This window comes from Anomaloglossus baeobatrachus, chromosome 10, assembly GCF_048569485.1.
Source record: "Anomaloglossus baeobatrachus isolate aAnoBae1 chromosome 10, aAnoBae1.hap1, whole genome shotgun sequence".
Classification (NCBI taxonomy): Eukaryota; Metazoa; Chordata; class Amphibia; order Anura; family Aromobatidae; genus Anomaloglossus; species Anomaloglossus baeobatrachus.
The window spans coordinates 98,936,497-98,959,882 of NC_134362.1; the positions used below are offsets into that span (position 1 = coordinate 98,936,497).

Below are 23,386 nucleotides of genomic sequence, written 5' to 3' on the forward strand. Positions count from 1 at the left end.
GACATGACTGCACAGGAGCGAGATTTGAAAGAGCAACGTGAATGATTATGGAGGCGTCATCCAAGTCAATCAAGAAATAAGGACAGCGAACAGCAGCAGGAGAAGGGACAGGAGCCGAAAAAGAGGATGCCCATCTGAGCCATACATGTCATTAGCATACGTAGCGGTCAGCTTTTACAAAGTTATTTTTGGGGTCAGCAAGGGGAGTCAGGGAACAAGGTGCACCTTCATAGAATGCAGCCCAGGAGCTGCAGAAGGGGACACTTAGTTTAATACAGTAGTGAAAAAACTGATGACAGGTTCCCTTTAAATTTTAACTATGCAATAAACGAATAGACCATGTAAGGCCTATTAAACTATTGTCATTTTGGGCACTGATCCAGGTCATGTCATAATGATCAGTTGCTGTAACAAGTGTTCTATCACGCCTGCTAATTAATATAAAATGTCGGCAAAATGAAAAGTTTAATAGCCATCTGTAATTATGAAGCAGAAGGTTCAAAGGTAAGAGAACAGATTAAGGCTATATTCACAGGTTGCGCTTTTGCAGGTTTTTTTTAATGAAAATTAAATGCTGCTTATTACAGTACGAGCAAAAAGCTATGAAATATCAGAAATCTCATGCACACACTTGTCTTTATTTCCTGACTGAATTGGAAAACCGCAGCAATTTTTAAATTTGCAGCATGTCAATTCTCAGTTTTGTCACCCATAAGTCACAGTATTTTTAATTTTGTTTTTTTTTTGTGAATAAAACCAACGTTATTAATATGTACTGTAGACGAAGCTGCACAATTGCTGCAAAAAAAAAAAAAAAAAAAAAAAAAAGCATAAAAAGACACTGTTAAAACTAAAAAAAAAACAAGCATTTTTACTGCCAAAAGAGCAGCTTTTGGCTGCAGAAAAACAAAAAATGCTGAGTGTAAATACCGCCTTTGGCTATTTTCAGGAGTTTCATTTTAAGAACATTTTTTGCGGTTTCTTTTTATGTAAATGAAAAGTTGCATTTTACAGTACCAGCAATAGCTGAGCTTTCAGAAATCTCATTCCTACAATTTTTTTTTTCCTGATTGAACTTGAAAACTGCTGCGTTTTTGAAATCTGCAACATGTCAATTCCTTCAACTTTTTTGCAGCGTTTCTTCATCAATCGAAAACAATGAGAAAGTTTTAGTCACCAAAAATGCACTGACTATATTAAACATGTACTATACACAAATGAGACAAATCTGCACCAAAAAAATGCAGCAAAACCCGCTTTGTGTAAACAGATTCTTTACTGCCAAGAAAGCAAGTTTTGCCGGCAAAAAAACCCCCAAAAACACAACTTGTGAATATGGATTGAAAATGGAGATGCTTCGTGGTTGAGCACAGGCAATATCGTAGCCCAAGGAAAGGGACACTCTTACACAACATATCAGAATAGGGTTAAAGACTCTGCGGATTTCCAATGGCTTGGTTTAAAATAAGGCCGTCCGCAAAGTCTCAAGGCTGAACGGAGCCCACAGCGGAGCCATGGGCAAAGTGACTCATGACTGACTTTGAAGGGCAACGAGGGGTTAACTCTGGTTGCAGGGAAAGAAAGCGCGGGCTGTGGGGGGTCAGAAGTTTAGGGGGCTGGGTTTAAGTGCTAGGGGTGGTCAGTTGGGAATATAGAATCAGTAGAAGGGGTGGGTACTATCAGAACAGCATGTGAAGCCAGCAGAAAAGGTGCTGAGCCCCCTTCACCTCGTCTCCTGCTGTGACTGTAATCATGGTGATTTAAAACTTCTGGAGCAGCTGCAGGGGGCTGCCAGCAGCGTGGATGGAGCTGCATCAGAGCACAGGTGCTGGAGATATTGGGAGGTTCGGCTGTGGGGGATGCTGCAGAAGATCCACTTCCCCAGTGGGCACGCAGGGCGAGTGTGCCTGACAGTCTGCCACCAGGAGCAGCTCCTGAGGTCTCAGTGGTGCCGCAAGAGCCCCCTCCCCGGGGACCCTCCCTGTCCATCTCTCCATCCTGTGCTTCTAGATGGAACAGGGGAGGAATCTTACAAGGCAGCCGGGACCTGCGGAGGTGGGCGGGGCCTCGGTGTATCATGTGACCGAGGCTCTGCCTCAAGCCTCTAGTGATCAGGGCTTCAACAAGATGGCGGCGGTCCTTCCCAGTGATATACCTGTGGGGGGACTGCTTGTGGTGGCAGCAACTGGACATCCGGAGAAACACTCAGAGACAGAGGTCATCGGGGCAGAGGGCAGCGCAGAGGTCGTCATCGGGGACAGAGGTCAGCGCAGAGGTCATCGGGGACAGAGGTCAGCGCGGAGGTCGTCATCGGGGACAGGGGTCAGCGCGGAGGTCGTCATCGGAGACAGGGGTCAGCGCGGAGGTCGTCATCGGGGACAGAGGTCGGCGTGGAGGTAGTCATCGGGGACAGAGGTCGGCGCGGAGGTAGTCATCGGGGACAGAGGTCGGCGTGGAGGTCGTCATCGGGGACAGAGGTCAGCGCGGAGGTCATCATCGGGGACAGAGGTCAGCGCGGAGGTCGTCATCGGGGACAGAGGTCAGCGCGGAGGTCGTCATCGGGGACAGAGGTCAGCGCAGAGGTCGACATCGGGGACAGAGGTCAGCGCGGAGGTCATCATCTGGCTGGCGGTCAGCATGGAGGTTGTTTTCAGTGAGGTGGTCAGCGCGGAGGTCATCATCTGGCTGGCGGGCAGCAGGGAGGTTGTTTTCAGTGAGGTGGTCAGCACGGAGGTCATCATATGGCTGGCGGTCAGCATGGAGGTTGTTTTTCAGTGAGGGGGTCAGCGCGGAGGTCATCATCTGGCTGGAGGTCAGCGTGGAGGTCGTTTTCAGTGTGGGGGTCAGTGCGGAGGTCATCATCTGGCTGGAGGTCAATGTGGAGGTCATTTTCAGCTCGGTAATGGTTATTGGTAAGGAGGTCGGCGCAGGGATCGGCATCTGGAAGGAGGTCAGCATTGAGGAGGAGGCTGTCGTCATCACAGTGGAGGTCACCTTTATGTTGGAGGTCCGCAGCACGGAGGGGCTTGTCTTCGCGGATGAGGTCCGTGTCGAGGAAGAGGTCGTCATCTAGGAGGGGATGATCCACGTCCTGGGAGATCGTTCAACAGGTAGTCTGCTCCCTGGTGGTTCCGCTAGGTTTGAGCGCGGCGGCTTGCTGGGGTCTCCCTAAGCAAGCTGCTTAAGCGGCTTGAGTGCCTCAACATCCTGAGGAGAGTCATCGGCTGGAATCGGGTGTTCCGGCTGGTGGGTCCCATGCCCCCACGCAGCCTGGTGAGTTTAATTATATGTTCTGTGTGTTCATCTAGTGCGATTTTCCTGGGTAGGTGTTTTATTAGGCCCAGGGGGAATGGCGGCGGTCTTAGTTTTAGCATGTTGGGGGGCCTCTGTGGGGTCAGTTAGTAGGGTCTGCAGCATGTTAGGGTTTGGCAAGGAGTTGCCGGAATGCGTGGAGGAGGCAAAGGTCGGGTCAATGGGGTCCCCCGTTTCCGTTTTGGGGGTCGGGCATTGAGGCAGGTCGCCGGTTGGTCATCAAGTTAGGCCACATCTTGTGGTGGGGGTCGCGGTGTCAGGGCAGATAGAGAAGGGTGAGTGGTTAAACTTTCGATTTTGTTAACTGGCTTCAGGTGTTTGCCATTCTGCAAGCATCCAGGCACACACACACAAAAAAAAAAAAAAAAAAAAGGGGGGGGGGGGGCCTGAGAATTGTTCAGGGGTGTTCTGCTACAAGGAAGGTTCATTGGTTTTGTGGCGATCACACCCGGTGTTGGAATGATGGGCAGTTCAGGCAGTGGAAGGATGGGTGACACTGCATGAATCCTTGGGGGTCTTGTCGCGCGCGGGGATGGATCTGCGGCGGATCGGTGGTCACGGTGAAGTTGCGGACAATCAGTGCCAGATTTGTGGCTGTGTACAGATGGAGCGGTGTGTCCGGGGTTTCGCTGTGGCCGCGGATCTGCCGGGGATTTGTCCTTGTGTTGTGATGGGGCCTTACGGCTCGTTGAGATACCAGGGTTCAGGCTGCGGTGGGTTCTAGAATCATAATAATAATAATAAATGTATATAAAATATAATAATAATTTTGGTGCGAGGTATCGTGCAGGTATTGGGCGGTTCAGTTTTATCTCTGCCATTTCTGGTTCTGGTGGTTTTTTCTGTGTTAGGGGTAGTGCAGAAGAAGGAGCCGAATAAATTCCGGGTCACTTGTGAGTTATCGTTTCTGACATGCCATTCGTTGCCAGGGCGTCCTGACAGCATGCATTTTGTTAGGTTGTTTTGGGGATGGTTCATATTTTGTGATCTGGTGTTTACTTATGGTTTGCCCTATTTTCTTGTGCCTATTGGAAGGGTTTGGTTCATTTCTAGAATGGGGGGTTGCAGTATGGCTGGGTTGCTGATGATGTCTTACCTCAAAAAAAAAAAAAAAAAAAAAAATAAGACAACAACTTTCTGTACATGGGGCGGTCAGCTCCCCATTTTTTGCCATCTTTGCTAAGGGCTAGGGCATGGATAGTTCAGCTGTTTGCCAGGAGAGGAAGAAGGGCCCTGGCAATTGTCTGAACATCTTGGGAATCTCCATTGATTCTAGGAGGATGGAGAGCAGGGGGGGATTGAGTACAGGTTACGGGACAAGGAAGTGTGTCTTTCCTCACTGAAGTGCGCAAAGCGGGTTATATATTTAAAAAAAAAAAAAAAAAAAAAATAAATAAATAAATAAGAAAAATCAAATGCAGTGGCAGACCTTTGGATGTTGCTGGGCATGCTGTAATTTGCTTTTGCATGTGCCCATAGCCGGAATTTTTTCGGGTAGTGAGAAGGTGGCTATGGCGGGGGCAAGGCCCCCACGCTTTGTATACGGTTGCCGGAGGAATTCTTCAACGACCTGGCAGTGGGGGCCAGGATATATTTTCCTGGGTAGTTATAATGGATGGTCGTTAGGGTTTTGAAGCTTGTGGTCTATTTTGATTGTGAACTTTTACTGTAGCGGCAGGTTGGGTTAGTTGACAGAGCTTTCAGCAGGGCAAATGGGGGATGGACATAGAGCCACAATCTTGGGTGGAGGCAGTATTTTACCAAAAATCGGATTTTGTTCGAGTTTTTCTTGGTAGTGGCTAGTTCCAATTGGGGGGTCTACTTCAGCAATAAAAACATCAGTTTTCGTTGCGTCAACAGCTGTTTTGGCAACTAATTTTTGGTGTTTCTCCTCCGTTAATAGGGCTATGGAGGCATTTTGGGTTACGGCGCCTTTTTTGCTTTAGTACAAAGAAGTACAAAGATAGTGGCAGCGCAGGCACCAGGTGTTTGGAAATTAGCGTTAATGCTCTTTTTCAATGATAGTGGGATAGCTTTTGGTGCCTGGCACTAGAGGCAGAGTCCACCAGCTGCAAGTGGCCGGAGGAGCTTTGTGAGGTGGTATTTGGGCACTAGGCTTATTATGCATTACAGTATCCTTTGCTGGGGGTACTAGGTTAGCATATGAGGCGGATTGGTGAGGCAACGGGGGATCGGAGTCAGGAATTCGGCACGGGGGAGTCTGAGGAGGATTTGGTAGGGGCACTGCTGTGTTGGTTACGTAGGGTGTCGGCTGAAGGAAGGTCTGAGGTTAATAATTTATGGCTCAGGACCAATACTGGTTGTAAGTTTCAATGTCTGGTTGATGTCATTAAACTGTTTAGTGCAATTTTTGAGGGATTTGCGGGATGAGTCCTTTAACTGGTGGAGGAAGGTTGAACTAGATGGACCTAGGTCTTTTTTCAACCTAAGTAACTATGTAACTATGTAACTGGACTGGTTAATTGCTTGGAACAGTGGGCACTGCCAAGACCAGGGAGTAATTCCCCCATTTGAGGTGAAGTGGTTTTCGGCTAGTTGTTCTTAGTTGCTCTTTGGGGAATTAGGGGAATTGGTGGCTCCATCGTCAAGTGGAGGGTGGCATGTTGAGTCAGGTTGTTGTGGGGTTAACCTACCCCATGGAATGTTTGGTTGGAATGGTCAAACTGAATACATCTTAAATAAATATTAAAAAATGGGGGGGTCAGGTTGTGAGCAGTAAAGAGGTTGATAAGGCGGTCGGTAGAGTGTTGCAGGGGGTATTTATTTTTGTTGGGGGGGTGATCGTTCAGACCCATTGGTGGCCTTGGGCCTCAACCAAGGTGGAAAAGTGGGGGACTTCCTGCAAAAGTATAATTTAAAAAAAAAAAAAAAAAAAAAGGAAAAATGTTCCCCCCCCCGTTTTTTCTACGTTCTACTAGGCGGTGCACCACTGGTTGGATAATTGGTTCACTGCCCTGAATTCGGGGGGGGCTGATGGCAGATGAGGGGAGGGATGAGTGCCAGCTGGGTTGGTTGAGAGATCACGTTCTAGTGCTTTGGATCTGGTTCCAGGTATGAGTGGTCTACGGTAACACTGGATTTTCACCATTTTAAGGTTGGATCCTGCCCCTGATGTGCTGGTGTTGCACACGGGTGAAAATGATGTGGGGATATCCCCCTATGGGGGATTAACTTGGAGTTATTTGCCAAGGTTTACTGCAGCTATGCTCCGCCTCCCCGAGAGGTGAAGATGATGCGGTCGGATATTGTGCCTACAAAACCTTACTGGTGGTTCGGTCGATAGAGGGGATCGACAGGACTGAAATTAAGGTGGATAGGGAAGTGGGGAGTTTCTTGGCTTGGAACGGACAGGTTGGCGCGGTGGATGCACCTGTGGTTAGCAGGTGTTCAGGAAGGTGGAGCGAGTGCTTTGTTGGTGGGGTGACTCGCATTATGAGGTCTCGGGTAATGCTCGTGGTGGCGGTAGTGAGGTGGGGTTCTTGGAGTTGGTGGTAAAATGGTGGTGGGGGGTTGTACATCAGGTGGATGGTAACCCCCCTTCTTTTATTTGGAATGGTAATTACCTGGCAGACTTTGGGGCTCTCCAGGGTGGGGTCCCCTGGGAGTCGGTGTTAGGGAAATGGTTTTCCGGTCATGGTGTCCCCGAGCTTGTGGTCGTTTGCGGCTGGGGACAACTCCGGATGGTTTATCAATTTTATGGGAACGTCCGCCAGGTTTTGGAGCTCCAAGAACCCTCCTCGCTTTAGAGAAAGATATTTATTTAATGTCATGTTTGTATAATAAAGGCCGATTTGGCCAAATTATCCAAGCGGGTGTCATGTCATCATTAAAAGGGGAATCTGTGGGATGAAGGGATTAGTGCATAGCGAGAAGGAAGCATCTACAATAGTACAGTCAAGGCTGAACGGAGCCCACAGCGGAGCCATGGGCAAAGTGACTCATGACTGACTTTGAAGGGCAACGAGGGGTTAACTCTGGTTGCAGGGAAAGAAAGCGCGGGCTGTGGGGGGTCAGAAGTTTAGGGGGCTGGGTTTAAGTGCTAGGGGTGGTCAGTTGGGAATATAGAATCAGTAGAAGGGGTGGGTACTATCAGAACAGCATGTGAAGCCAGCAGAAAAGGTCCCGCCCTCCCGCCCTGTGTTATGCTGGGTGTGTGGGTTTTCATCAGGAGAAAGTTTTGTATATTTTAGTAATGTGTCGGCGTCATTTCGGCCAGGTATTTTATTTATTTTCTGTCATGTTGCGGTAGTGAGGTGGGGTTCTTGGAGTTGGTGGTAAAATGGTGGTGGGGGGTTGTACATCAGGTGGATGGTAACCCCCCTTCTTTTATTTGGAATGGTAATTACCTGGCAGACTTTGGGGCTCTCCAGGGTGGGGTCCCCTGGGAGTCGGTGTTAGGGAAATGGTTTTCCGGTCATGGTGTCCCCGAGCTTGTGGTCGTTTGCGGCTGGGGACAACTCCGGATGGTTTATCAATTTTATGGGAACGTCCGCCAGGTTTTGGAGCTCCAAGAACCCTCCTCGCTTTAGAGAAAGATATTTATTTAATGTCATGTTTGTATAATAAAGGCCGATTTGGCCAAATTATCCAAGCGGGTGTCATGTCATCATTAAAAGGGGAATCTGTGGGATGAAGGGATTAGTGCATAGCGAGAAGGAAGCATCTACAATAGTACAGTCAAGGGATGGTATTATGTTACCATATTGTTGCAGCTTTATATTTTACTCTTGAGCAAATGGAATCAGAAAATGCATTTTACTTGGTTAGAAAGATAGATATTGCACAAATGTAATAATGACGACATTTTGTTTCATAAATGCAGTGTAATGGGACTAAATGCATACTGTGCAAGTGAACATAGCGGAGACATTTACATGGAGCCTTTCAGGAGGTACAAAAGTCCCAAAGGTTCTGTTCTATAAAGCCAAAAGCAGTCAATGTAGAAATGTATTGCACAGTTATGTGAAGGTTATAATCTCTACATAATAACTCCGACCAATATAAACCCAAACTGAACACACAACGACAATAACCCCTTCACCCCCGGGTGATTTTCCATTTTTCGCGTTTGGTTTTTGCTCCCCTTCTTTCGAGAGGCGTAACTTTTTTTTATTTTTCCGTAAATCTTGCCAAACGAGGGATTGTTTTTTGAATGACGAATTGTACTTTTAAATGAAAACCATGGGTTTTACCATATAATGTACAGAAAAACGGAAAAAAAATTCCAATTGTGGAAAAATTAAAAAAAAGTATGATTGCACAATTGTGCTGGGGTATTTTATTCACAGTGTTCACTATATGGTAAAACTGATGTGTCGTTGTGATGCCTCAGCTCGGTACGAGTTCGTAGATACCAAACATGTATAGGTTTACTTTTATCTAAGGGGTTAAAAAAATCAGACGTTTGTGCAAAAAAAAGTGGCATACAATTTGCGCGACTAGTAGCGTTCTCATTATTAGGGATATGGGGCTCAGTGATGGCTTATTTTTTGCATCTCGAGCTGACCTTTTTAATGGTACCATTTTTGTCCAGGTGCTATATTTTGATCGCCTGCAATTTGCGCAAAATTTGCGATAACCAAAAAACGTAATTTTGGCGTGTGCAATCTTTTTGTCACTACGCCGTTTACCAACAAGATTAATTGATGTTATATTTTGATAGATCTGGCATATCTGAATGCGGCAATACCAAATGTATATATTTTTTATTTTAACAGTTTAATTTTCAGTGAGGCGAATAGGGGGTGATTTGAACTTTTAGGGGTTTTTTTAAATGTAAAACTTTCTTTTATTATTATTTTACTAATCCTTCTAGGAGACTATAAGGATCAGAAGTCTGATCACTCTTTCATTTCAATTGATCAGAGCTGCACAGCTCTGATCAGCAGAAAACAAGAAGGCCTGCAGAGACACCATCACATGTTTCTCAACGCTGGCAGGAAACTAGCCAGGTCTATCACCGGGAAGGAACAATCACGGGAAGGGCAGTCTCCAGTCAAGGAGACCGCCTATGCCAGCATTGAGAAACATGTGATGGTGTCTCCGCAGGCTTTCTTGTTTTGAATATTTCCCAGGGGGCATTGCTCCAGAATCACTGCGTTGAGAAACACGTGATGGTGTCTCCGCAGTGTTGGATGTTGATCTCCCTAAGGTCAACCATCCTTGCTTATGTAGTCTTCTACTAGGCATTGCTCCCACTAGCCAGTTTCCTACTCCACACTGATGAGGGGCAAATACCCCGAAACAGCTGTCTGTGGATGGATACCATGTTTGACATGGGTGGTCTCCTTGACTGGAGACTGCTCTTCCCGTGGTTGTTCCTTCCCGATGAAAGACCTGGCTAGTTTCCTGCCAGCGTTGAGAAACATGTGATGGTGTCTCTGCAGGCTTTCTTGTTTTGAATATTTCCCAGGGGGCATTGCTCTAGAATCACTGCGTTGAGAAACACGTGATGGTGTCTCCGCGGTGTTGGATGTTGATCTCCCTAAAGTCAACCATCCTTGCTTATCTGATCAGCAAAAATGCTGAATTCCTGTTAGAGCCGCTGCTCTGCCAGCTGTAAAGAAAATGCTGAAATTTCTGAAGCAAATCGCTGCGTTCATAAAAGCAACGTGCGCACGTATCATGCACAATCTTCATAGATTGTGCAGGGAACGCAGGACGCATGCATTTACGCAGCGTAAATGCATACAATTACGCAACGTGCACACACAGCCTAAGGCCTGAAACACACATCCGTGAAACACATGCGTGTTTGGTCCGTTTCCGTGTATACTGGAGACACGGCCAAACATGCACCAATGTTACTATATCTCTGCGGTTACAATTGCGTTTTTGGTTATGTCCGTGAGTCCGTCTCCGTGATGCGTTTTTGGTCCGTGTCTCACGCCAGCATGTCCGTTTTCTGCACGCAACACGCAGCACGGACCCAATGAAAGTCAATGGGTCTGGGCGCACGTCCGAGTTACACGGACGCATCTCTGTTTGCTCCCTGTATGTTTTGTGCTTTTTTCATGTGATGTCGGTCTTTTTTCTTTTTCTGTTTCATTCTCTCCCTCAGTCCGTCGGTCGGTCTCTCTGTCTTATCTGTCCCTCTAGCTGTCTGTCGGTCAGTTCCCCCCCTCTCTCATACTTACCGTTCCCCGATCTCCGGCGCGGCGCTGCACGGCTGTTATAAAAACTCCGGCGGCTTTTACTATTTTGAAAAAGCCGGCCGCCCATTAATCAATCTCGTATTCCCTGCTTTCCCCGCCCACCGGCGCCTGTGATTGGTTGCAGTCACACACGCCCACCACGCTGAGTGACAGCTGTCTAACTGTACCCAATCACAGCAGCCGGTGGGCGTGTCTATACTGTGCAGTGAAATAAATAAATAAATTAAAAAAAACGGCGTGCGGTCCCCCCCCATTTTAATACCAGCCAGATAAAGCCATACGGCTGAAGGCTGGTATTCTCAGGATGGGGAGCTCCACGTTATGGGGAGCCCTCCACCCTAACAATATCAGTCAGCAGCCGCCCAGAATTGCCGCATACATTATATGCGACAGTTCTGGGGCTGTACCCGGCTCTTCCCGATTTACCCTGGTGCGTTGGCAAATCGGGGTAATAAGGAGTTATTGGCAGCCCATAGCTGCCAATAAGTCCTAGATTAATCATGTCAGGCGTCTCCCCGAGATACCTTCCATGATTAATCTGTAAGTGACAGTAAAAAAACACACACACCTGAAAAATCCTTTATTAGAAATAAAAACCACAAACAAATTCCCTCATTATCAATTTATTAACCCCGACAAAGCCCTCCATGTCCGGCGTAATCTACGGACTCCAGCGTCGCTTCCAGCTCTGCTGCATGGAGGTGACAGGAGCAGCAGAATACACCGCCGCTCCGGTCACCTCCACGCAGCTAATGAGATGAGTAGCGCGATCAGCTGCTGTCACTGAGGTTATCCGCGGCCACCGTTGGATCCAGCGGTGGCCGCGGGTAACCTCAGTGACAGCAGCTGATCGCGCTACTCATCTCATTAGCTGCGTGGAGGTGACCGGAGCGGCGGTGTATTCTGTTGCTCCTGTCACCTCCATGCAGCAGAGCTGGAAGCGACGCTGGACCATCCTGGATTACGCCGGACATGGAGGGCTTTGTCGGGGTAAATAAATTGGTAATGAGGGAATTTGTTTGAGGTTTTTATTTCTAATAAAGGATTTTTCAGGTGTGTGTGTTTTTTTACTGTCACTTACAGATTAATCATGGAAGGTATCTCGGGGAGACGCCTGACATGATTAATCTAGGACTTATTGGCAGCTATGGGCTGCCAATAACTCCTTATTACCCCGATTTGCCAACGCACGAGGGTAAATCGGGAAGAGCTGGGTACAGCCCCAGAACTGTCGCATATAATGTATGCGGCAATTCTGGGCGGCTGCTGACTGATATTGTTAGGGTGGGGGGCTCCCCATAACGTGGAGCTCCCCATCCTGAGAATACCAGCCTTCAGCCGTATGGCTTTATCTGGCTGGTATTAAAATGGGGGGGGACCGCACGCCGTTTTTTTTAATTATTTATTTCACTGCACAGTATAGACACGCCCACCGGCTGCTGTGATTGGGTACAGTTAGACAGCTGTCACTCAGCGTGGTGGGCGTGTGTGACTGCAACCAATCACAGGCGCCGGTGGGCGGGGAAAGCAGGGAATACGAAATTGTTTAATGAGCGGCCGGCTTTTTCAAATTAGAAAAAGCCGCCGGAACAGTGTGAACGCCGTGCAGCGCCGGTGATCGGGGAACGGTGAGTATGAGAGAGGGGGGGACACTTCAGTCACTCGGGGGATTAGCGGTCACCGGTGAATCCTTCACAGGTGACCGCTAATCAGTACACGGCACAAAGACAGAGCCGCGGCATGAGAATGAAGTTGGGTGAAGTTCACCCGAGTTCATTCTCATCCCGCTACTCTGTCTTCCGACATGTAGTAACGACATTTTGCATCACACACGTACATTTCACACGGACAACACACACACGTCAGTTATTTCACTCACGCACACACGGACATTCCACACGCACATACGGCTAGCATACGGGATACACACGCAGGCCACACATACCATAAAAATGGACCTAAAAAACGGAAAACGGACCCGAAAAACGGCCCGTTTTACACGGACGTGGTTTTCACGGATGTGTGGCGGAGCCCTTACAGAAACTAGGTCATTATAGTGACAGGAGTCATCACATGATCCGTTGCTACCATGGCAACCACCGGCTCCTCGTGATCATGTCACATGGCCTCCAATGGCGGCGGGGATTTTGACAGTGTGATCTAAGGGATTAACAGGCGTGGGTGGATCGCACCTGCAAGGCACACATGTCTGCTGTATAAATCAGCAGACATGTGCAGGGATCGCCGCCAGCGATGATTACCCCTTCATGATTTAGGACGTACCAGTACATCCTTGGTCATGAAGGGGTTAATCAAGAGGGCCGTTCAGATGACCAATTAGTTTGCAAGAAAAAAATGAAAGGAGAAAAATAAAAAAAAAATATTGCAGCTGCACTTGTCTGTACAGTTTTTCGGACTAGACTTGCTCTTTTAACTATGGGTGCACAAAAAAAAAAAAAAACACGGATCCATAGGGATTAACTTTACAGAAACTAATTGTTATGGCTACATCACAATTCTTTATCATAGGAAACTGTATTGGGTCTTGTAAATTTTAATAACTGCTGCTGCATAGAAATAGATGCAATACGAATGCAGTACAGATGGCAAACAGATGATAGTACAGATAAAATATCTATTTTTCTGGAAGAAAATCAGATTATTTTTTACAAATAAGTTTCTGTGAACTTCGCCTTAAAGGGGTTTTGCCATGATAAAAGTTTATGTTAATCAATAGATCTTGGAATAATAATTTCCACAATTGGATGTTATATAAAATGTTCCTGTGCTGAGAATCTTATATACAGTACGTGTCCCTGCTATGTACTGTGTAATGGCTGTGTCTGACCGTAAATGGTCAGATCATACCACAGTTCCTGGGCAGGGGAGGAAGCAAAACAGTCTACAGATAGAAAAACACGGGATCACAGCTGTTTTCTGTTAAACCTTTCCCTGCCCATTTTTAAAGAAGTCCTCCCATCTCTCTCTATCATATATATTTTATAGACGTGTATGTAGTTTTACACTCACCTAAAGTTGCTCTCTCCGGTGTTAAGTGTGATGTCTCTCTGCTTCTCGGTGACTTCACCGAAATTGCAACTAGCCGGCTCACTTTATTGCTTAGGCACAAGCCAGAAGTCTGTTTTACAATGAAAGCTAATGGAGTCTCATTCTGAGGTTTCATAGGATTATTTTGTAAAAACCTCTCCTGGGTCATGTAGAGCACAGCGTGATCCAGAGAGTCTGCAGAGCAGGGACATCACCAGACACCGAAGAATAGCGGTGAGTATATTGTTACAGTCACACTACATTGTATGCACATATATATATATATATATATATATATATATATATATATATATATATATATATATATATATATATATATATATATATATATATATATATATATATAAAGCTGGGTGGAGGATACCGGGCACCGCTGATCCCCTTTGAGGCTGACAAAGCTGCGCTTCCGTGCAGGTGGAGACCTGGGTGCGTGTCCCAAAGCAAAGACGATACAAGATCCACAAGGTAGAGATGAACAGGTCGCACTCCAATGGTGGCTCCCCCTCATCCTCCCTCACTACCTGTACCCTGATGTGATCGTGGAATAAAAGAAATTCTTTATTTGACCATTGGAGTGCGACCTGTTCATCTCTACCTTGTGGATATATATATATATATACACACACACACATTTAATTAAAATAGTATATATATATATATATTATATAGATGGTAGGGCGTCTTTAAAACATGGTTACCTGACAAAGTCAGCTGCGCTCTGTCTCTATCCTGTCTGTACACTTTTGCTTCTTCCTCTGCCCAGGAGATGCGGTAAGATTAGGCCATGTCACTGCATGGTCAGACACGGCCATTACACAGAACATAATAAAAATTTATACAGCGCCAACATATTCCACAGCACTTTACAAATAGGCAGGGACATGTACAGACAGTAAAGATAATACAATATAAGGCCGGTTTCAGACGTCCGTGTTTAATCAGGTACCAGTAACATGCATGGTTATGGTCACACGTGTGTCATACGTGTGGCACACGTGTGACTTCCGTGTTTGCATACGTGTGACAGGTACCGGAGAAAAGATGTGTCTATGAAATAAAAAGATTTTCCATGTTTACCTGCTGTCTCTGGCTCTGCTGCCTCCCGCTCCTGATCGCCGCTCATTATATTCATCGATTATTCACCGCACTCAGGACCTTGAAGCCGGAGCATCGCCAAGGACAGCGCTGGATACAGCACCGCCGAGGACAGCATCGCAGGGACAGGTGAGTATTCTGCAAGCACAGTAACATCCAGGAGGTCATTGGAGTTCCCAATGAACTCTGATGACATTCTGATGACCCCCCCCCCCGCGACACCCACGCTACAGCTTCACAGGTTCATCAGAGTTCATTGGGAACTGTGATGAGTCCCTGATGCTGTCCACACGATGATCCGGCTTCCAGGTTCTCACCACACACACACACACACACACAAACACACACACACGCGCGTATACACTGAGCACATATACACACATAGCAGATACACATGGATACACCGAGCACATACATACACATGGTGCATATACATGTATACATAGAACACACACACACACACTCTGCTGTATACTCACCCAGCGATGCGGTCCTCTTCACTGAAGTCTCCAGCGCTGCTGCTCCCAGCTCCACAGGGCGCTGAATATTCAGTAAGTATAATGAGTGGGGGGCAGGAGCGGGAGGCAGCAGAGCCGGAGACAGTACCACTCAAGAGAGGTAAATATAGAAAATCTTTTTATTAAAAAGACCCCTGTTTTCTCCGGTACATGTCACACGGATCACATCAGTGTGCGATCCGTGTGACACCCGTGCTACCGGCGAAAAAACTGACATGCCTGCGTGTGTGCATGCAGGGTCATGAGAGGTCACACAGTCCATGTGAAAACACGGACGTGTGATTAACAGCAAATAATAACATGAAACAGATGTTTTAGATGTTTTAGAAACAGATGTCACACGTACCTGAAACACAGACATCTGAAACCGGCCTAACAAATACTCCTCCTGCAACTCTAGAACTAAGGACCTTGGTCACAAACTTACACTCTATGAGGAAATAGGGAAGGCACAAATGGTAGACCGTGATATGCAAACGTTTGGGCACCCCTGGTCAAAGTTACTGTTACTGTTAAAACAGTTAAGTAAGTTGAAGATGAAATGATCTCTAAAGAACAAAAAAGTTAAAGATGAAAAATTTCCTGTGTATTTTAGGCAAAATATTTAATAATAATAATAATAATGATAATAATGATAATAATAATAATAAATATTATTTTACATTTTAAAAATTACAAAAAGGAAAAGTGGCTAATTCAAAAGTTTGGAACGCTTGGAGATTTGTGTTCTCAGAGAACTTTCATCAAGGGTTTTTCTAAACAGCTGCCCAGCACTCTGAAAATACAATGAGGAGGTCCACAAAGCAGGAGACTGCTATAAGCAGATAGAAAAGCGTGCTCAAGTTGGTCTTTCCTCAATTTAACATTTAAATGGCAGTTAAAAGGAACAGTGGAGGTCAAGATAAGGTCTGGAAGATCAAGCAAAATTTCTGTGAGCTGCTCCTAGGATTGCTAGAGAAGTTAATCAGAAGCCCGGCTTTACTGCAAAAGACTCGGTACATTGTTCTACTGTTCAGAGATACCTACACAAATATGGCCTTCATGGAAGAGTCATCAGAAGAAAACTTCTCCTCCATCCTCACCATAAAATTCAGCATCACAAAATATGCAAAAGAACATCTAAACAAGCCTGATGGATTTTGTAAACAAGTCCTGTAGACCGATGGAGGTTAAAAATAAAACGGTTTGTCCACAATAATCAAATGTATGTGGGGAGAAAAAAAGTGCACAGCATTTTAGGAAAAGAACATCTCGCCAACCATTAAATGTGTGGGTAAAATCAATCATGCTTTGGGGTTGTGTTGCAACCAATGGCACAGGGAACATATCACGATGGATAGAGGGAAGAATGGATTCATACAAAATTCTTGCTGTAAACATAAAACCATCCGTAAAAAAGCAGAAACTGAAAAGAGGATGGCTTGTACAAATGGATAATGATTCTAAACACGTCATAATCCACAATAGACAACCTCAAAAGATACAAGCTGAAGGTTTTACAATGGCCCTCACAGTCTCCTTATTTGAACATCATTGAAAATCTGTGGCTAGATCTCAAAAGAGCAGTGCATGCAAGGCGAGCCAGAAATCTCACAGAACTGGAAGAGTTTTTCGAGGAAGAATGGATGAAAATCCCTCAAACAAGAACTGAAAGACTCTTGGCTGCTATAGGAAGCATTTACAAGCTGTGATACTTGTCAAAGAGGGTGCTACTAGGTACTAACCATGCAGGGTGCTTTGGCCCATTTTTATCTTTACATTTTTAAATTGATGGAAAAGGAAAACTTTTTTTGGGCTACCATACAAAGGAAATGTGCCTTTAACTTTATGCCTTTTAGAGATCATTTCATCTTCAACTTGCTTAATTGTTTACAATAACAATCATTTTGACCGGGGGTGCCCAAACGTTTGCATGCCACTAGATGGTCCAGCCATCATTAAAATGAAAAAAGGTTTAATGATATAAACCTGCATGAGATGTCATCAACCAGTATCAGTCCAAAGGTGGCGCTACACGCTACGAGATCGCTAAAGCGATCTCGTTGGGGTCACGGAATTTGTGACGCACATCCGGCCACTTTAGCGATGTCGTTGTGTGTGACACCTATGAGCGATTTTGAATCGTCGCAAAAACGTTCAAAAATAGCTCATCAGTGACATGCCCCCCTCTTCCCAATTATCGTTGCTGCTGCATGTACGATGTTGTTTGTCGTTCCTACGGCAGCACACATCGCTATGTGTGACGCCGCTGGAACGACAAACATCTCCTTACCTGCGTCCACCGGAAAGAAGGAAGGAAGGAGGTGGGCAGCATGTTCCGGCCGCTCATCTCCTCCCCTCCTTTTCTATTGGGCGGCAGTTCAGTGACGCTGCTGTGACGTCGCTGTGACGCTAAACGAACCGCCCCCTTAGAAAGGAGGCGGTTCGCCGGTCACAGCGACGTTGCTGCACAGGTTTGTGCGTGTGACGCTGCCGTAGCGATAATGTTCGCTACGGCAGCGATCACCACATATCGTGCCACCGACGGGGGCGGGTGCCATCGTGCTCAACATCGCTAGCAATTGCTAGCAATGTCGTAGCGTGTAAAGCGGCCCTAAGTGAAGGCTCCAAGTGCTATTGGGTGCATGAAGGATAAGGCAACAGATTGACAAATAGAAAAGACCAGATTCTGATTAATATTTAGAAAATGGGAATAGGATTAAATTAGTGAGTTGAGGAAATAGTCCTGTCTAAAGAGAGATTTTTAAAACCACATTAAAAATGTGGGGGCCAGGTATTCCTCAGATCACCTGGGGTAGAGCATTCCAGAAAACTGGTGCAGCACGATAGAAGTCTTGGAGATGGAGGTGTGAGGTTCAGATTATGGAAAATGCAAGTCTTAGATCAGTTGCATAACAGAGAGCACAAGTAGGATACAGATATATACAGTGGTACACTCATAGGATTATCTCAGCACAGGCCCTTTTTTTTCTTTTTTAGTTTCAATAAGCTATAATTGTAGAACTTATTATTCCAAGATCTGTTGACTGAAATTAATTCTGTTTGTGGGACAACCCGTTTAAGCTGCTAGATACTAGTGTACATGCATCCTTAAAAACGCTTAGTTCATGATCATCTTGCCATGTAACCAGGCTGTCAATCACCTGATTAATGACCAAAATACTCTCATCAGATGAAATGATCATTTCGCACCGCATAAAATGTCATGGTGCTCAGCGGTGCCCGGTCCGGAGTAATCAGGATTCATGCTGACGAGAACTAGGGCAGTCTGTGCTCATTGAGCGATCTATTACAGATCGGTCTGTGCACATTGTTTACTTTGGACTGAAATGACCACCGACTGTTAAATGTTTATTGATTGGTATTTGTATTATGCTGACAGTCGGTCAAAGTCAACAGATCTCTCTATGCATAAGGCCTTAGGCAGACTGTATTTTCTATTTTCTTCATTGAAACAGATCATCCACCCAATATGTTCGTCAATGAATTAATCAACTGAAAGAGTAATAATTATATAATAGGCAAATGCCTTGGGAAATGACTTCTAACTCATTAAATTACCAGGGCAATACCTCTTGTTTTAAAGAGGACCAACCACCCGGATTCTCATATATAAACTAAAGCCAATGCTCTACTGGTGCTATCATGCTGAATCTCAATATACCTTTTGTTGTGAGATAGGATGTATACTTTCTGAAATACATGCAAGTAAAGTCTGTGAAATGCACTGTTATTTGATTGATAGCGGCTACAGAATATCTAGTAGCTGGGTTGGGTTATTCTAGTTATTCCCGCCCCTGTCTGCCTGCCTGTCCTTTCTCCCCTTGTCTCTGTTATTAGAGGGAGAAGAGGGAGGAAGGACAGGCAGGCAGACATGGCAGGAATAACCAGCAAAACCTGACCCACCTTTTAGATATTCTGTAGCTGCTATGAAATAACAGTGCATTTCACAGACTTTACTTGCCTATATTTCAGCAACTATACATCTGATCTCACAACTAAAGGTATGTATAAAATCAGCATGATAGTGCCAGTATAGCACTGGTTTTAGTTTATATAGGAAAATCATGGTGGTTGGTCCTCCTTAAGGCTATGTGCCCACAGGGAAAGTGTCCTGTGGCTATATCCACAGGACATTCCGCAGGAGCTCCCAGAAAACCGCAGCACAACTTTGTCTGTTTCAATGCTGCGGATGTATTGCGGAATGTCCTGCGGATATGCTGCAGGGTCCTGCATTGAGGATACAGTACCATGGCTTCGGCACTGCATCCTCAATGCACAACAAGTGCTGGAGTGATGGGGGCGTTCATACTTACCTCCATCGCGCAGCACTTCACTTTCCGGCTGTGTCTGTCGGCACTTTGCAGGAGAAGGTGGGCAGGCCTGAACTAGCTCCGGCTGTCACATAACCGGAGCTTGTGCAGGCCCCACCCACTTCCTGCTCTTGGCTCCACCATGCTTCTCTGCACCGGAGGAAGTGACTCCGGTGTCTTCAATCAAGGCAAGTATGGGACCCTGCGGAAAAATCTGCAGGAATAATTCACATGCTGCTGATTTTTCCGCAGGGGAATCCACATTATTTCCGCTGCGGAAAAAAACACAGCATTGGCACAGCACTCCCTAAATGCCATAGAAATGGCTGGTGACTCGCTGTACTGCGGAGTTTTGAAAACGCCACGGAATTTCCGGGAAAAAAATCGCAGCAAATTCTGCAAATTTTCCGCAGCGTGGGCACATAGCCTAAGGCTTGCGTTATTCTCACTGAGTAAAGCATTCTTTGCACACCACTGCATGAGGATCCTCATAAGCAGCATCAAGAAGAAGCCATTGCTATGAGGTGTTGGCTGTCTAATGAGCCAACACAGCCAATCATGTCTCATTCACATGCTAAATACAACCTCTTCTTGTAAAACCCATAAGGATGAGCACTCAAAAACAAAAAGGTAAAATAAAAAAGTAAATATTTTGACAGCAGTAAGTTATCCCCTGGGCATCAGCTTACCATAAATTTCCAGAAACACAACCCTGCCCCTTACAATTCTCTAATAACAGTGGATAGAGGTCCCCTTCAGCTGCATTCTGCAATCTGGTAGCTTCATATATTTTACCTTTGACCTCTTTGCTGCCAAGATTTAATATTTGTTGGTCTTTCATAAAGCAAGCACAAATGGGAAAGTAGAAGCGGTACTTCCTTCTTGTAATTCAGCTTTAATTGCATATTTATCAGTGTTGTTGGAGGCAGACCACAGATAGAGTCAAGTGCTTACATTTAATTAGGAGACAATAAGTGAGATGGCCACATGGAGGTTAATTGGGGTCAGTGAGCAGCGACAGATCCTTACCTAACCAGTCATTAAACTTCTTAACCTCGGAAGGCAGCCCCAGCTCTGTGAAATCGCCTGTGTGCAGGAGGATGTCCCCGTATGGCATCTGGATACCATCTGTCCTGGAGTGTGTGTCCGAGACGCAGACAAAACGCGTGTGGCCGGCTGGTTTAGGAGTGTCATAAGGGATGGGGTCTACCCTGGAGCAGAGATAATTAAATGAGCGTTAGAACTTGGGAGACAAGAAACAAACAGATACAGCAGCTGAAAAGGCAGAAAAAAAGATCAATTGGAAACCTCATTAGACACATTTCAAGCTGTAGCTTCACATTGGATAAAAAGCATGTAACAAAGTCAGCAGACTTAATATAATCATATTAACAACATGCACTATAATATGCAATATAATAAGAGGTCATCAAACATCAAAGAGTTAACATAATTTGCCATATGACCAAAAGTTTGGCAAATTACCAACATATATGTACAATAGTAAAGGTCATATTGCTGACATAGATTGGCAACGTTAGTTGAAAAAGAATACATACTATAATAAATACCGCCAGTCACCAATGTGCCCCACTGAAATACAATAGGATCTGTCAGTTTATGCCAGCAGTGATTGCAGGTCTATTAGCATAAATCACCAGATCCCAAATCCACAGCATACTGTATAGCACAATCCAAAGCGCTCGATATACAGTACAGACCAAATGTTTGGACACACCTTCTCATTCAAAAAAAGCTCTTTATTTTCATGACTCTGAAAATTGTAGATTCACATTGAAGGCATCAAAACTATGAATTAACACATGTGGATTGAAATATTTTTAACAAAAAAGTGTGAAACAACTGAAAATATGTCTTATATTCTAGGTTCTTCAAAGTAGCCACCTTTTGCTTTGATTACTGCTTTGCACACTCTTGGCATTCTCTTAATGAGCTTCAAGAGGTAGTCACCGGAAATGGTTTTCACTTCACAGATGTGCCCTGTCAGGTTTAATAAGGGGGATTTTTTGCCTTATAAATGGGGTTGGGACCATCAGTTGTGTTGTGTTGTGCAGAAGTCTGGTGGATACACAGCTGATAGTCCTACTGAATAGACTGTTAGAATTTGTATTATGGCAAGAAAAAAGCAGCTAAGTAAGGAAAAATGAGTGGTCATCATTACTTTAAGAAATGAAGGTCAGTCTGTCCGAAAAATGGGGAAAACTTTGAAAGTGTCCCCAAGTGCAGTGGCAAAAACCATCAAACGCTACAAAGAAACTGGCTCACATGAGGACCGCCCCAAGAAAGGAAGTTCAAGAGTCACTTCTGCTGCGGAGGATCAGTTTATCGGAGTTACCAGCCACAGAAATCGCAGGATATCAGCAGCTCAGATTAGAGACCAGGTCAATGCCACACACAGTTCTAGCAGCAGACACATCTCTAGAACAACTGTTATGAGGAGATTTTGTGCAGCAGGCCTTCATGGTAAAATAGCTGCTAGGAAACCACTTCTAAGGACAGACAACAAGCAGAAGAGACTTGTTTGGGCTAAAGAACACAAAGGAATGGACATTAGACCAGTGGAAATCTGTGCTTTTGTGTGAGGAGTCCAAATTTGAGATCTTTGGATCCAACCACCGTGTCTTTGTGCGACGCAGAAAAGGTGAATGGATGGACTCTACATACCTGGTTCCCACAGTGAACCATGGAGGAGAAAGTGTGATGGGGTGGGAGTGCTTTGCTGGTGACAATGTTGGGGATTTATTCAAAATTGAAGGCATACAGAACCAGCATGGCTACCACAGCCTCTTGCAGCAGCATTCTATTCCATCCGGTTTGTGTTTAGTTGGACCATCATTTATTTTTCAACAGGACAATGACCCCAAACACACCTCCAGGCTGTGTAAGGGCTATTTAACTAAGAAGGAGAGTGCTACGCCAGATGACCTGGCCTCCACAGTCACCAGACCTGAACCCAATCGAGATGGTTTTCGATGAGCTAGACCGCAGAGTGAAGGCAAAAGGGCCAAGTGCTAAGCATCTCCTTCAAGAGTGTTGGAAGACCATTTACGGTGACTACCTCTTGAAGCTAGTCAAGAGAATGCCAAGAGTGTGTAAAGCAGGAATCAGAGCAAAAGGTGGCTACTTTGAAGAAACTAGAATATAAGACATATTTTCAGTTCTTTTTTGTTAAGTATTTCATTCCACATGTGTTAATTCATAGTTTTGATGCCTTCAATGTGAATCTACAATTTTCAGAGTCATGAAAAAGAAAACTGAAGGTCTGTCCAAACTTTTGTTAAGTACTGTAGAACATCAAAAATATACACCCTGACATAAGCAAGCCTCCTCACCAAGTCCAGGTTGAACAGCATCGGTCTTCATTAATCAGGAGTGTCTGTGTCGTGTTAGGAACGGGGAAGTACCAAGCGAACAGCGAAAGGGAAGCCCTATGTGTAGGTAAGGGAGAGATGACCCCTGACAAAGCCTACAGCTGAGTCATGGGTTCCTTCAGCACCCTATATAGGTTCCGCATCTATGTGCCAAGCTGGATGCCTGTCCCTAGGCAGACCTTGATCTGGGCCCTAGGTAGGGAGCAGATAGGAGGAGCTCTTTGGCAACCTCAGTAGATGCTAAAGGACACACAGGGATAAATAATGGAAGATAACTTATCTCAAAGTAGATACAAGGAGAGGGACTGCAAATTGCAACAAAGTACTCCAGATGATTACAAGCTGACTGCTTGCACTCAGGATTTGTAGGAAGTTAGACCTATCACCAGCACCAACACAAACACGGTGCTCTTCTATAGCCGGACACCACAGGACTGTGATCTGTGACAGTCTGGCCCTAATTCATCAAGAGGTGTATGTGGACAAGTGGTATGCACCTCTTTGTACACATC

The 23,386-nt window shown here is 45.4% G+C and overlaps 1 protein-coding gene across 3 annotated transcripts in view; it reads right to left on the reverse strand.

The window, feature by feature from the left end:
• The window catches only part of MPPED2 (metallophosphoesterase domain containing 2), a 442,278-nt gene that overhangs the window by 309,688 nt on the left and 109,204 nt on the right, over positions 1 to 23,386 (reverse strand). For all 3 annotated transcript variants that reach the window (XM_075326561.1, XM_075326562.1, XM_075326563.1), the window contains exon 3: positions 20,512 to 20,693. In XM_075326561.1, coding sequence (XP_075182676.1) covers positions 20,512 to 20,693 — 182 coding nt within the window. The remainder of the gene's footprint in view (positions 1 to 20,511; positions 20,694 to 23,386) is intronic.